This window comes from Nematolebias whitei, chromosome 12 (genome assembly GCF_014905685.2).
Source record: "Nematolebias whitei isolate Nwh7 chromosome 12, NemWhi1, whole genome shotgun sequence".
Lineage (NCBI taxonomy): Eukaryota > Metazoa > Chordata > Actinopteri > Cyprinodontiformes > Rivulidae > Nematolebias > Nematolebias whitei.
The window spans coordinates 34,229,516-34,243,768 of record NC_056509.1 but is presented as its reverse complement, the minus strand read 5'-3'; the positions used below and the strand labels follow the sequence as shown (position 1 = coordinate 34,243,768).

Genomic DNA, 14,253 nt, shown 5'->3' with positions numbered 1-14,253 from the left:
CATAGAACTTGATGATATATATATATATATATATATATATATATATATGTGCTATGTACAGGCCCTTCTTGTCAAATTCTTATAATTTCAGCACCACTTACTAAAAGATTTAGGTGAACTTATGAACAGACGGTGTAGATTAGTGAAAATCCATAATTAACTCAAACTTGTACATCTGAATCTTGTTTTTAAAAATTATCATCAAGTTCTATGTTGTATAGTTATTCATTCTGGAAAAACAATAAAAAAAAAAGGTTTTAATTAAAAATAATGACATTCATGATCTAGAAGAGTACACTTTTAAAAAATAAATAAAAAAACAAGCAGTGTATCTTTAACCTAAAACAGAAGACTGATTTAACTCAACCTATAGATACTTTTGAATATAAATCATACAGATAATTGCTTGTATGCAGTGTGTAATATGTTTCTATGGCAACCTGGAACATGAGAGTAGGTTTGGTTTCAGTTTTAAAATAGATAAATCTCAGGATAAACTTGGTGTATAACTTACCTGAGAAAGCGTTGCTATAGTACCGAGACAGTGTCTGCATGATGTCTTTGGAGTGTTGAGTCCATGGTGCAATCTTACGGTAAGTCTTCACCCTGTGGACCAGCTGAGAGCCACCATACTGCAGAGATAAAGTGTCTCCGTGGTCCTCATAGAGCTCCTCAAACAACCTGAACCACACAACCAAAAAAAATAAAGTTAAAAAAATAGGAACTCTGAAATAAATGGGGCTTTAGAGAAATCATCTTTGCATTGTGGTAATTAAAAATAAGATTTAAAAGAAAATCAAAGATATAACTGGCACATACAGTACATGATAAACTTGTATTAAACTACATGAGCTTTACCTCATACAGTCAGTATCAAACTGTAGCTTCGGCTTGTCAATCATTCCCAGAGCATAAAGCTGGTAGGCCAGCGCACATTTGCCCACCATGAACTGGGCTGTATTGGTCCGGTCCAAACAATCCACACAGTTGGTCCGCAACACACCAGTCTAGAACAACAATGACTGAATTAACCTACAAAATGTTTGTGTGCCCCCAAAGCACTAAACAGGAACTAAATCACTGTGCATTTACACTAAGTACAAATGTATTAAAACAGTTTTATTAATGTCTAGTTTAAATATTTCTAAAATATTATTGGCTTTCCATCTACAAAAACATGAAAGTCACCAGTCACCAACAGCAAATTTGTAGTGACAAAAGTAAAGATGTTCTTTAACTCTGTTTGAAATGTAAAGCAAATGCTGAAGCGTTGTTTTTAGAGCCCGGTCGATATATTGGTAGGGCCGATATGGGTGTTTGGGGACATATCAGTATCAGTGATAATTGGTCCATTATGCGCCAACGTAAGCACATCTAATTTTCACCCCTAAAATGCTGGGAACGAGCCGTGCCCTTACTTGCAAATGGCATAATTGTATAATGTATCCAACAGAGGGTGCATGCGAACTACTTTCAAGTCATGGTTGTTCACTTTAACTTTCACTTTCAGCACAGTCAAAGCAGAGAGCAATACTGTGTAGAACATTTTGCTGAACAGAGCATGGTAAGTCTATTTTAACTGATCTATAAAATAAAAATAAAATAAATCACAATAATAAATTCTCTTCAATCCTCCAACCTGCTTGTTATTAGCTATGTGCCTCTCAAGTAAGCAAGCTAATGTTCAGATAACCTAGCATATAAATATATTAGTAACATTATCTTTGTTGTCCTCAATGAAACACGTTGTTTATCAGAAATCTTTACTTCTCTGCAAAGAAAACATACTGCTGCAGTCACTACTAATTAGGCCTTCACCATATGTGACTGACTGTTGAAACAATGAACAGGGAAGGGTGTTCCTTTGTTTAATTTATATTTTTGTAAAACACTTAACTTTATGGTGAATAGAGGAGGACAGAAAATGTGGACATACGTTAGGTGGACTGTTTCAATGCTTCAAGTGCTAAAACAGGTCTTAAAGCAACTGTTTTAGTAAGATTCATAGGGGTGGACAAAGTTAAACATTTTACAGCCAATATATCAGTAATTGGCATTAGCCTGGCCCTCCCAACTTCAGTATTGGGGAAAGCAAAAATTTCCCTATCCGTCAGGTTTATTGGCTCAAAAAAGGATTGATGGCCAAATGCTTATCTTAAGTTTCAAATTAGTTGGCAATGCCTGAATGGTTTAACTTGAAACTAATCATAAAATAGATAATTGAAGTGTCTGTATATGTAACAATAACATCCAGAAGGTTTCCATAAAATCATCTCATTATGCACTAACTTTTATTACTTAGCTGAAACTTTGTAGCTATACAGACAGAGGGGGATTTTTTTTTAAACAAAAATCAGCAACACAATATCTTTGATGTATATTTGTGTATAAATATATATGTTTGTCTCTGTGCATCCCTGTAATGAACTTGCAACCTGTCCAAAGTGTATTCCACCCCTCGCACAATGACTGCTGGATATGTCCGCCAGTGACCCCCGTGACCCGAAAAGGAAGAAGCAGGTACAAAATAATGGATGGATGGTTGTTTGAAACATTTGGTGATTTGGCTGCTAAACAAGTTTATATCCTGATGCATGCTCATAGAAGCTCATGCATCCAGGTAGAAAAATCTTAAAAAGTTAAGTCAGGTCCTCTGGATGGGTTCAAATAATAATAATTTGTTGTCTTTTGGCTTCACCGTGTAAAATCAGCTCAAGTAATGTGCAATGTGACCTACTTGCAGACGTCCTTTAAATGTAACACATCCACCAACATCTCGCCACCTGTAAACATTACATTTAACTGAAAGTCAATAAACCACGACAGAAAAGTGCTAAGCTGCAAATATCAGTTATTCTTATTTGTAGGCATATTACTTAATTTATTTTCTTCTGCATTCAAAAAGAATGAATAAAAGCACAAATAGTGTGACAATTACTAATCCAAGGACAAACAAAATAAACACAAATAAATATATAAACTGAAAGTGGTAATGTATGACATCACTGCTTTATGTGCAAATTAATACAAAATTTAAAAAAAAGAGAATTTTGACTATCACTGTCCAAAAAAACATTATAAAAATTTAAATATAGTTTAAAAGGTTTTAAAAGCATGTTATCTTTATTTATCTCACACATACACACTTTTACCAAGTGTAAAGTAAAAAAATAAGTGCAACATGGCACAGGAATGACAAGGACCTGTCATGCTTTGGATATAAATAATTGTTTGTATGGTCATGAAAAAAGAAACAATTTGTTTAAACTTTAAAGGAACAATTTCAAAGTGTGTCAAAGTGTATGAATGATGATGGGTGAACTTAACTTTAAAATAAAGTCGCTAAAAATGGAATAAATAATGAAAACATCAAATTATGTAATTAAATCACCAAATTTTTTTTCTTCTTCAGTTTATCCATTGTTTAAAAATGCTAAACATTTCCAAATTGATCGTGTAGTCTTAACAGAGTCAAACATGTTTTTGTTTGTTGTTGTTATTTTTGTTTATCTGCTTGGGGTCTTTTAGTTACACTAAGCTAGCCCTCTGCTCATGGCAGCTTATTATTTTATGTTCAGAGTACTGACTGTAATAAAGTCCTTTAGTTAGCTTTTAGCTTTTCTTTTAATAATAATACGTGTGTAACAATAAGACGCGTTTTTAATCTTTAATCTAAAGTAAAAACAAGTGAGATTTGCTTTTACTCTCATTTCCACACAATAAGTCTCTCAGTAAATACAGATTTCCTCTAAATGTACATAAAAAAAAAGGTTTAAAAGACAGCAGATATTAAAAGGTGTCATGTAAAGTTTGGGGGAGTGGTGGCGCAGAGGTTAGAGAAGGTGGGCCTGTGATCGGAAGATCGCTGGTTCAAGCCCCGGTACCGACAACTTCAAAAATGTGCGTGGGGTAGGTGAAGCACCCACACCTGCCCCCACCCTCATTCGCCCCACTCTGGGCCCCTGAGCAAGGCCCTTAACCCCCATCTGCTCCCTAAACAGGTCTCTCTTGAAAATTAGTTCTCATGGCTCAATGAGACTACCTGTATAAATAAAGGCTAAATGAAAAAAAAATAAATAAATTGTATGAACTCTATGACCTCCTTAGAATAAAGATAATAAAGAACATAAATAAATCAGGTCTCTCTTGTAAATAAGTCCTCGAGGCTCAATGGGATTTACCTGTCTAAATAAAGGTTGAATGAAAAAGCAAATCCTCATTCAGTTAGTCAAATCCTCCACACGAGCCACTCCTCCATGTCCTGAAGGCCTCAGGTGCTGTAATATTACTCTAGTTGTTCTTCCACATTAAGCTGCTGAAGGTTGAGTCTGACTCTGCATGGAAGCAGTGGCTGCGTGCATGAATGTGCATAACAAAGTGTGTGAAAATAGCATTGTGTAATGCAAAAAAGAAAGGCTTATGAATATTGGCTGGGGCATGGCTGTTGGTTATGTAACAGAAAGGTAATAGAGGGTGAAAGTGATTAAAGTATGCAAACAATGGAGGAGTTGGACTCTAAGAGCACAGGCGGCAATCGACTTGGCTCATTAGCAAAATTTTATCTGCAATAAAGCTGCCATCAGGCTTAATTTCCATTAGGAATTGATGCCTGGAGTGTTTCAAAATCAGGCAGTGTTGATAGGGTAATTTGACATAAGCAGGAAAGGATTAGGTGAAAGAAAAGACAGTGATGTAGTTTAACACATTCTCTTTTACTGTATAACATTAATTTACTGCATATCTAAACAAATTATCACTAAGTTTTTCAGTTTTCTTCACAAGGAAACATATATTTAGTTTATTCATAAAAGTCTACTTAAAAATTGGCTGAACATTATGTTCACCTTTCTCCCTTTTTGATGAGGGAAGACAAACAGTAGCACAGGATTAAAAAAGGCTCACCTGTCGTCTGGTCTGAGGGTGTGACAGTAGAAGTCAGAGCGATTAATGAAGAAACCTGTTCGCTTCACCACATTCTCCGCGATCATGCTCAAGCGGTCCAAAACGTTGCATAATTTACTGAAAACAAAGAGGAGTTTGAAAGTTCTACCATCAAATATTTTCAATAGTGTGGCTGAACATGTATTGATGACATACACACTATTGAGATAAAATACGTTTTTCAAGCAGTAGTTTAACATAAAAGCACGTTTTGTCTTGTAACAAGTTCAGACATTTCAACACATTTTTACAACAGTTTACAGCAAATGTCAAAATCTTACATTAATGTCAGTGTTCATCAGTGAACCACTTGTGTGACTGCACCCATTTTCTTTATCAAAAAACAGTGTCAACACAAATAAATAACATCTGCTGTGATTTAAAAGGCGTAAAATAAAAATCTAAAAAAATCTAAGATATGATTGCAAACATCAAAAACTGCAGAAAAAACTCATTAAGCTCACACATGATCATGCAACTTTATCTCTAAAATAGTAGAAGCACCTCTGTTCCTGGCGTTTTATCTTTACACTAATAAGACAACCTCTGTTTTAACCTTGAATCAGATCTATTTCAGTACAAGAAAAAGATTTCAGGTGAGATGTTTGCTGTTAAAGCAGCTGGGTTTTAATGTGCTGAAGCCTGTCTCTGACAGGTACATAGTTCTGAAAGCCAATCCTGTTTCAACATAACATCTCTTGACAAGATTTCTTTGGAACTGAAGCAGGTATTGAATTTTTCCAAGGCTGGAAACATAGAAAACAAACAAAACATGGAAACAAACACATTTTAATGAGTACACATCAACACTGGCAAAACACCACTTAAAAGATGATTAAAAACTGGTATGTTAAGCCAGTGCCTCAGTGTCATCAGGCTTTTAGACCTAGTAGAAACTGCTGTGTTTTAGTATTTTACACTTATCTTTAAAGGTAAATTAGGGTCAAAACATTGACTCATTTGCTCAAACCTCTTGGTGTAGCGGGCCATGTCCCAGGCAATGTAGTCAATGCGGTGGTCTGGAGGGAGGAACTGATTGAGGTTTATCACAGCAGGGTAGAGCTCTTCACTCAGAATCTTCTCATGTTTCCTCTTTTCACGTTTCTGTACAACAACAAAGAGATGTGCAACAAGTCACATGAATAACTATCATCAATATGCTGAACAAAGATTATATCAAGGTGCTTTGATGTACTTCAAGATGCACGAATAGAATCAATGATGACAGGTACAGATATAGTGAAGGATGATTTTGGTCTTCTTCTTTTGGCTTTTCCCTCTTCAGGGGTCGCCAAAGCGAGTCATCTTCCTCCATCTCACTGCGTCCTCTGCATCCTCTGTCCTTTCCCAACTACCTCCATATCCTCTCTAACTGCATCCAAATATATCCTCTTTGGCCTTCCTCTAGTCATCTGCAAACATCATAGTCCACGGGGATTCTTGCCTGACCACATCTGTTAGTCGGTCCATCACCAGAGCAAACAACAAGGGGCTTAGAGACAATGCTTAATGCAGTCCCATCTCCACCTTGAAGCTATCTGTCACTCCTACACATGTCTCACCACTGTCCTGCTGTCCTCATACATGTCCTGTACCAGTCTAACATACCTCTCTGCAATTCCTGCAACTGCAGCTTATTTCCTCATGCAATACCACACCTCCTCCCTCAGCACCATGCCATATGCTTTTTCTAAACCTACAAAGACGCAATGAAATTCTTTCTGACCATCTCTATACTTCTCCATCAGCATCCTCAGAGCAAAGATGGCATCTGTGGTGCTCTTTCTCGGCATGAAACCATACTGCTGCTCACAAATGGTCACATCTTGTCTAAGTCTAACTTCCCCAACTCTCTCCCAGGTCTTCACTGTGTGACTCATCAACTTAATTCCCCTGTAGTTGCTACAACTCTGTAATCACCCACAGTCTTAAAAATGGACACCAGCACACTCTCCATTCCTCAGGCGTTTTCTCACCCTCAAATATGCCATTGAATATTTGAGTCAAAAACCTCTACTGGTATGTCATCAGGTCCTACTGCCTTCCCCTCTTCATTATTTTTAGAGCTTTCCAGACTTCACCCTCACTAATATTTCCCTTTTCCTGGTCCACAGTTTCTATGACCTCTTCTCTTCTTTCTCTTTCATTCTCTTCATTCATTATCTTCTCAGAGTACTTCATCCATCTTCCCTTCACACTTTCCTCACTTGTTAGAACATTACCATTCCTATCTTTAACAAGTCTAACCTGCTGCACGTCCTTTCTAGGACGATCCCTCAGTCTCGCCAATCTTTACAAGTCCTTCTCGCCCTCTTTAGTGTCCAGCCTCTCATACCACTCATCATATGCCTTCTGCTTTGCCTTTGCTACCTCTCTCTTTGCTCTACGTTGCATCTCCTTATCTCCAGTCCTCTCACCGTCATATTTCTTCTTGGCTAACCTCTTTCTTTGAATAGCTTTCTGCATTTCATTATTCCACCACCAGATTTCATTATCATCCATTATCTGTCCAGGTGATACGCCAAGTACCTTAATACCCATCTCTCTAATTATTGTTACTGTAGTAGTCCAGTTATCTGGAAGCTCTTTCTTACTACCCAGATCCTTTAACAGTTCCTCTCTGAACTCCTCAAAATATTCTTCCTTTCTCAGCTTCCACCATTTGTTCTTCTCTGATTTTACTCTTTTTCTCTTCTTCACAACAACAGTCATTCTACACACAACCATCCGATGCTGTATGGCCACATGCTCCCCTGCCACAACCTTACAGTCTCCAATGTTCCAACTTATCCAACACTTCCACATCCCCTCTGTTTCCTTCACCAACATGTCCATTTAGGTCGGCTTCGATCACCACTCTCTCCTCCCTAGGAATACCCTCTATCACTTCATCTAGATCCATACAAAAATTATCGTTCTCCTCATCCAACCTGTGGAGCAAAACCACTGAAAATATTTAGCATGTGGGGTGGCTGTGGCTGAGTGGTTATAGCAGTCATCCTCCAATGCAAGAGTTGGGGGTTCGATTCCACCAGCAGTCACATGCCCAAGTATCCCTGGGCAAGACATTGAACGCCTCATTACCTCTGATGTGTGTCCCATCGGTGTATGAATGTGATAAAGCACTGATTTTTCTTTGTATAGATCTATGTAGTGAACTAGGCCTGATGTCAAAGGATTTGACCTTAAGGACCATATGGGACAGAAACTGTCATTTCATTGATTTGAATCCAGAAATACAGGTTGACCCATCCTGAGACTTTCTTTCTTGAAAATTCAAGTGAAAGAACACTCTCTTTTCTATTATCATTACTGTTTTACAAATGTTTGATAATCAAAGTGTTTTAGTTCAAACCATTTTAGATGTTGCAGTGAACTAATCATTTTTAATTAACTGTGAAACAGTAACAATGATTTTTAATCCTCATGCAAAGTTAGAATTCATGTTAAGGTCTGTTACAGAGTAATTATGCATTTTCTGATTTTCTGTCTTTGAATGAGCAGGGTAAGTTGGTCCAAGGTTGGAGTCAAACGCAGACAAGTGTTGGAACGAGCTGTCTTGTTTTTACATCCTCTCAGACGTAAATAGAGAAGCTGGCACCTGCTGGCACCTGTTTTTCCGCCAACTCGTCCAAACATTTCTCTCTCTGTCTCTAAAAACATTTTCAATCTGTTCCATAACATTCTTGCTGTTTTTCTGACTCCTAGTGACCTCTTACGTCACAAAACACACCCCTGTCTGGTCGATATTGACCAATCAGAAACTCCCAAATGAACCGGAAATAGAGCCCTTTAAAATGTCGGTACTTCCTAGTTCAAGGCAGTGTCGAGAAGAGTCGAAGAGAACAGAGTCGCTTCAGGCTCCGGCTTCAGTCGTTGCAGCTCCGGTGCTGGGAAACAGGAAGATCCTGACATGACCACATAGCTCTTCCGAGTCTTATGGGATTATAACATCTTCCACCTCTGGGTGGAACTCTGACGGACTCCACTCATGTGAAGTCCACTCGTAAGGTGAATTTGTGTCGAATAAGTACCGTCACTACTTCGGACGATTCACAGCTGTTCCTACGGAGACGCTGAAAGGGTGCGTTGAATGGACTTTCGTACCAGTGGAGACATCTCCAGGTAAAAGAGTTGATTTATACCACCTAAGTGTACTGGGGGAAGAAGCTGAGAAAAACCCGGAGAGTGCCGTTCTGATGCTAACACAAACAAACCCCCTCACCCATCTTTTTCTCCCTCTAAACTTCATCTTTCCATCTTTAAAATTCTTCTATCAGGTAGAAATCATTCCAGATATTTTAGAAATGTCTGTGTAAAGTTCTCAACCACCGCCGTGTGGTCAATCAAAATTGTACAGCTTGCTAAAATTAGCCATGTTGTTATTTTCCATATTTTGCCAATTAATGTAAATGTGTGATGTGTTAAACTTTGATTCTGTTAATAAATGACCCACTGTCGTTGGTGAGTCAAAGATAATTAACGTCTCACGTTACATTTCTAAATTCAATGCACATTATATACGGTCCAGAAAAATGAAAGAATCCGTTTAATTTATGAATATATCTCATGCATATGTTCATCTACATCTAGAAGAGTGTTGTATGGCTGGGTAAATGAGGGCACAGATTGTAGTATAAAGCGCTTTGAGTATCTTGATAAGATAGAAAAGGGCTATATAAGTACAGTCCATTTACCATTAGACCTTCTACTTCTACCTTCAAACATATCACCTTATCTGACACTCTTTTCACCTGTACTACATTCTTTGCTAACTCCTCCTTCAGAACCACCCCTAATCCATTTCTCTTTATATCTACACCATGTTAAAACAGTTTAAACCATGCTTGTCAGCTCAAGTGCAGATGTTAAGAACTGCAAGAACAGAGAGGCTATGCATTGTAATACAAACAAGAGTCTTCATTTCCCAGTATTTCTTAAAGAACACCTCATAAAGTATCATTTCACTTAGACCTTCGCTATGGCATGTTGTCACACCATCTCCATTAAGTTCTCTGAGTACTCCTACACTGAGCCTTCATGATCCATCACCCTGGGTGATAATCAGCATAGATGCATCATTAAGCAGCTCACATTTGTGTAAATGTGTGCATCCAGAAGCAGCAAAAAAACATGGAAACCAGTCAAGTAAGCAGAGCATTTTCTATAACCAGCACTGCAGAACACAAACATACACATGTTACACAATCTAAGCAGAAATCACATATTTTGCATGAACAAACGCTCTCAAAAGCACAAATCTGCACAATCTACGGTCACAGATTATGAGCGAAAGCGATGAAGCAGGTGCACACGAATGCACAGGAGGAGGCTGAGTAAAAGGTTATTTTGTTACCTCATCATAATACAACACAGATTAATATGTTGCATTATTTAAGAATTGAAAATGTGTTTTCTCATGACAAGATGAAGTCCTTTCAAATTGACAGTATTTTATTATTTTTTAATCTACAACGAAGATGGTCATGCTGGTAACTGAATCAAGTTTAAAAGGAAGAATCAACCAATACCCGTCAGTCAACATGTTAAAGTTATGATTATAAAGATGATGATAATGATATTATTATTATTATTATTATGGTAAACTTGTTTTAGCTGGTGACAAACTAGGATTGGCTTAAAACGGTCTTTTATGAATTAAAAATTTTCTGTGATTCCATTAGTCTTACCCAGTTGGTAAGTTCTCCTACTAGACCAAACTTTAAAAGCCCCAAAGAGTCCACTCTGATTGATCTAATTCTGACCAATGTGCCACATCAGTTTCCCTTTCTTGGTGTTTTCTGCAATGACTTAAGTGACCACTGTGTTGTTGCTACTAATAGAAATGCTCGGTGCCCAAAATGAAACCATATATCGTTTATAGGGATGCACCGATCCAATCCCGATACCCAAGTCTGAATAGCGGCCGATACTGATCCAGTTCCGATATCATGATCATCAATGATTTTATATGAGGCTGTAATAATCTCCTCTCAAGTACAATTTGTACAAATATATGCATGCATGTCCAAAAAGGCAACTTGAGGGAAGTTTTATTAATGTTGAATAAGTTTTAAAGTTAGAATTAAATTCTGCTAACACAAAACATGTTTTTTTATTCCTAACTTTAAAGTGGACATTAAAGTGATTAATTTTAAGTGATTGTTTAAAGTTATTTTATATATTTTTAAATAAGGGACAGATAAGAATTTTTTTCTTCTTTCTGCACTTTTTTCATTCAATGTTTTCTTTTTCATGATTTTTTTTTTTTTTTTTAAATGAATGAATTAAATTAAATTAAATGTTAAATGGCTTCAAACACCTGCTAAGTTTATGGCAAAAACCAACAGACCTGTTCCCGTTTTTAGTATTTTACATCACTTTATAATGTAGCTTTTTTTGTTTTTAATATAATTTTCAAATCATATGTTTTTTTAATGATCGTTTACTGTTGTACTGATAAATATCACCTGGAGGGTAAACTATATCTTGGCTGCAAGTATCAAGCTGTGAAATACTTCATATTCTACAACTGATAGCAGTTGGTCATGAATCATGATGAAGTTTAACAACTTCTCTGTAAACATTTGAGCTCCGTGGTTTCAGTGATGTCTTCTTGTTCAATCCGAAGCAGGCAGCCTGATTTGGGGCAGCCGCGCTCAGTCTGTCTCTCCTCGGAGATGGGCAGACTGAGCGGGGCAGATTGGACGCGGCTGGCCGGGGTCGAGTCACCTCTTTCCGTTTGAGCAAAGAGCAACGCCCCGCTGAAGCCACAGAGCTTGAATGTCCATAGTAAAACTAACTTTATCACGGTTTAATGTGGCGCTATGGCTCTGCAGACATTGCATGATGCTGTCTTGTTTTGTGGTGTTTCTAGTGTAAAATACTTCCACACAGCGGACATGTTTCGATGAAAAGTTTGTTAGCGGTTAGCCACAGTGCTGCTAACTTTGTCCTCACGTTGTAGCAGGCTGCAAACTATGAAATGGATTTCCTGAATGTGAGGTGGGTCTTCTTACTCTGGGTTCATGAGACACGCCTCCGTTCAGGAAATCCATTCCACAGTTTGAAGCCAACATGCATCATGGATCGGAAATATCGGCAGGTGGATCAGAAAATCCGATACGTAAATTATGCTGGTATCGGAGGCCGATACCGATACTGGATCGGATCGGCCCCATCCCTAATCATTTATAAGAAGAATCTTAAAACTTTTAGTGAACAAGCTTATTATCAAGACTTGTTCAGGTTTGACTGGAGAAAAACAGATCTGATTCCATCTAGAGATGGCTTGGCCATTTTTTAGAGATGGCTTTATGGAGATTGTAAACAACCATGTTCCATTAAAGCAATACAAAATAAAGGGGAAGGCAAACCTGTGGTTTTCCACAGAACTGGCAGATGTTATTCAGGAGCGTAATCAGGCTTGGGCCAAGGCAAGAAAAACAGATTCTACTACTGATTGGTTTCTTTTTAGACAGTTAAGTAACAAAAGCTCTTCTTTGATCAAAAAAGACAAATCAGAGTAATATTTGTATGGCACCACTCAAAATCTAAATAATCCACAGAAACTCTAAAGTCAGTACTGGTAATTCTCCATCAGTGAGTAAACACTCTCAGGGTCTCCCTACCTTTGTTTTAAATGAGTCGGTTCCAGTCTATGTTAAAACAGAAATACTGAATTGTTTTAACAAGCGCACCTGATTTAATTGAACCATATTTTCTGAAATTGGGAGCTGATTTTAAGTCTTTCTTTCTAAGTCTCTTGCAAAACTTTTTACCATGCTTTGGAAAACATTGAAATTCCCTCTAGAAATCAGCCTACGTTTTCCTTTTGTTAAAAAAAAAAAAAACGGGGGGGGGGGGGGGGGGTTGATCCAGCAATTTTAACTAACTGCAGACCAGTATCTAACCTATAAGTGCTGTCAAAGATTACTGAAGGCCTTATGAGTAAGCAAGCAAAGGAGTTTTTATATTCTAATGCTATTTTAACGACTCGTCAATCAGGCTAAAGAAAAAAGCATAATATCATCACAGCTGCAATGAGGGTGGTAAACGATGTACGAGTTGCACTTGATAAGAAACAATGTTGTGCAACTCTACTTATCGATTTGTCAAAAGCGTTTGACATTATTACTGAACTTAATCATCCGAGTTATAAAACTATTAAAAAAGTTATTAGCAAAACAAACTAGAATTGTTTTTTGAGCTCATCCTTTATTACCAACTTGAAGACATGCAGAGATCTGTGATGAAATCAGACACATATTTCAGACTTGACAGGGTACTGCTGACACTGGCACTCCCTCTGGGAGAGGTGGACAGACAAGGTTTTATGGGTAATTTCCAAATCTGTCCCCTTTCGGTCTTTTGGGGATAGAGTGGACCGTGACAGGAGAGGGTGGGCTTCTCCCTTATTCTCTAAGGTCTGACTATTTCACATGGCTCTAGCTTGTGCAGACTTCTGAGGCCTGTGATTGGTCCCTCAGCTCACAGCTCCCCATGTGAGTGGCAACGTGAGCTTGAAATCCAAGCTATAAATTATATGGTTGCATGCCCAATAGAAGCTGCCCAATGTGATGCACACCAGGAAGAAAATGACGAGAGAAAAAAATGCTCATGACTCACGCAGCCCTTTGTTAACTTTACTTGAAGGTGGGAAAGGTTTTTGCACTTATTCATATCATACTTCACATTTCAATCCAATCATTTTTCTATTTATTTTTCAAATAAAGAGAAGCTTAATGACTGCTGGTGGTTTTACTGCAATAAAGCGAGGGGAGAAAACTGAAAAGAAAAGCCAAGTTTGTCTTTTTGTGAGTGCAGAGGTATGTTTTGTTACCTTCGATAAGCAAATCGATAAGCAATGCAGAAAAATATTAATATTTAAGATTGAATTTTAACCAGAGAAAAATCGCACGACTAGAAGGATGTAACAACCAACACAGAACAACCAATCAGGTGCTCTGCAGAATACACATCCCCACCTGGACACCAAAACCTGCTGTATTGCAGCAGAGTGTCAATACAAGCAGGGTGAATTTGATTTAATGACTAGAAATTGCAAAAAACAAAAACAAAAAAAACTTCTTTTTTTTTCCTAAACACCATTCAGGAAGATTGACAGTAAGAGCTTTGAGAAAGAGTTTTTTAACACTTTGCCAAATTGCAATGAAGTGAAAACTCAAAGCAGTCTGTTGGCTCCTTAGATAAATAATGTTTTTAACTGACTTTAAATGTATGTGAATGTTTCTGTTCAGTGACCTGAGACAACTTCTGTTGTGATTTGGCACTATATAAATAAACTGAATT

The 14,253-nt window shown here is 37.6% G+C and overlaps 1 protein-coding gene across 1 annotated transcript in view; it reads right to left on the bottom strand.

Moving 5' to 3' along the window:
* Nucleotides 1-14,253, bottom strand: part of fig4a (FIG4 phosphoinositide 5-phosphatase a) — an 82,392-nt gene that overhangs the window by 40,105 nt on the left and 28,034 nt on the right. Inside the window, exons 12-16 of the mRNA XM_037685473.1 lie at nucleotides 5,912-6,045; nucleotides 4,903-5,019; nucleotides 2,738-2,783; nucleotides 859-1,007; nucleotides 515-681 (exon numbers count right to left, since the gene is read on the bottom strand). Coding sequence (XP_037541401.1) covers nucleotides 515-681; nucleotides 859-1,007; nucleotides 2,738-2,783; nucleotides 4,903-5,019; nucleotides 5,912-6,045 — 613 coding nt within the window. The remainder of the gene's footprint in view (nucleotides 1-514; nucleotides 682-858; nucleotides 1,008-2,737; nucleotides 2,784-4,902; nucleotides 5,020-5,911; nucleotides 6,046-14,253) is intronic.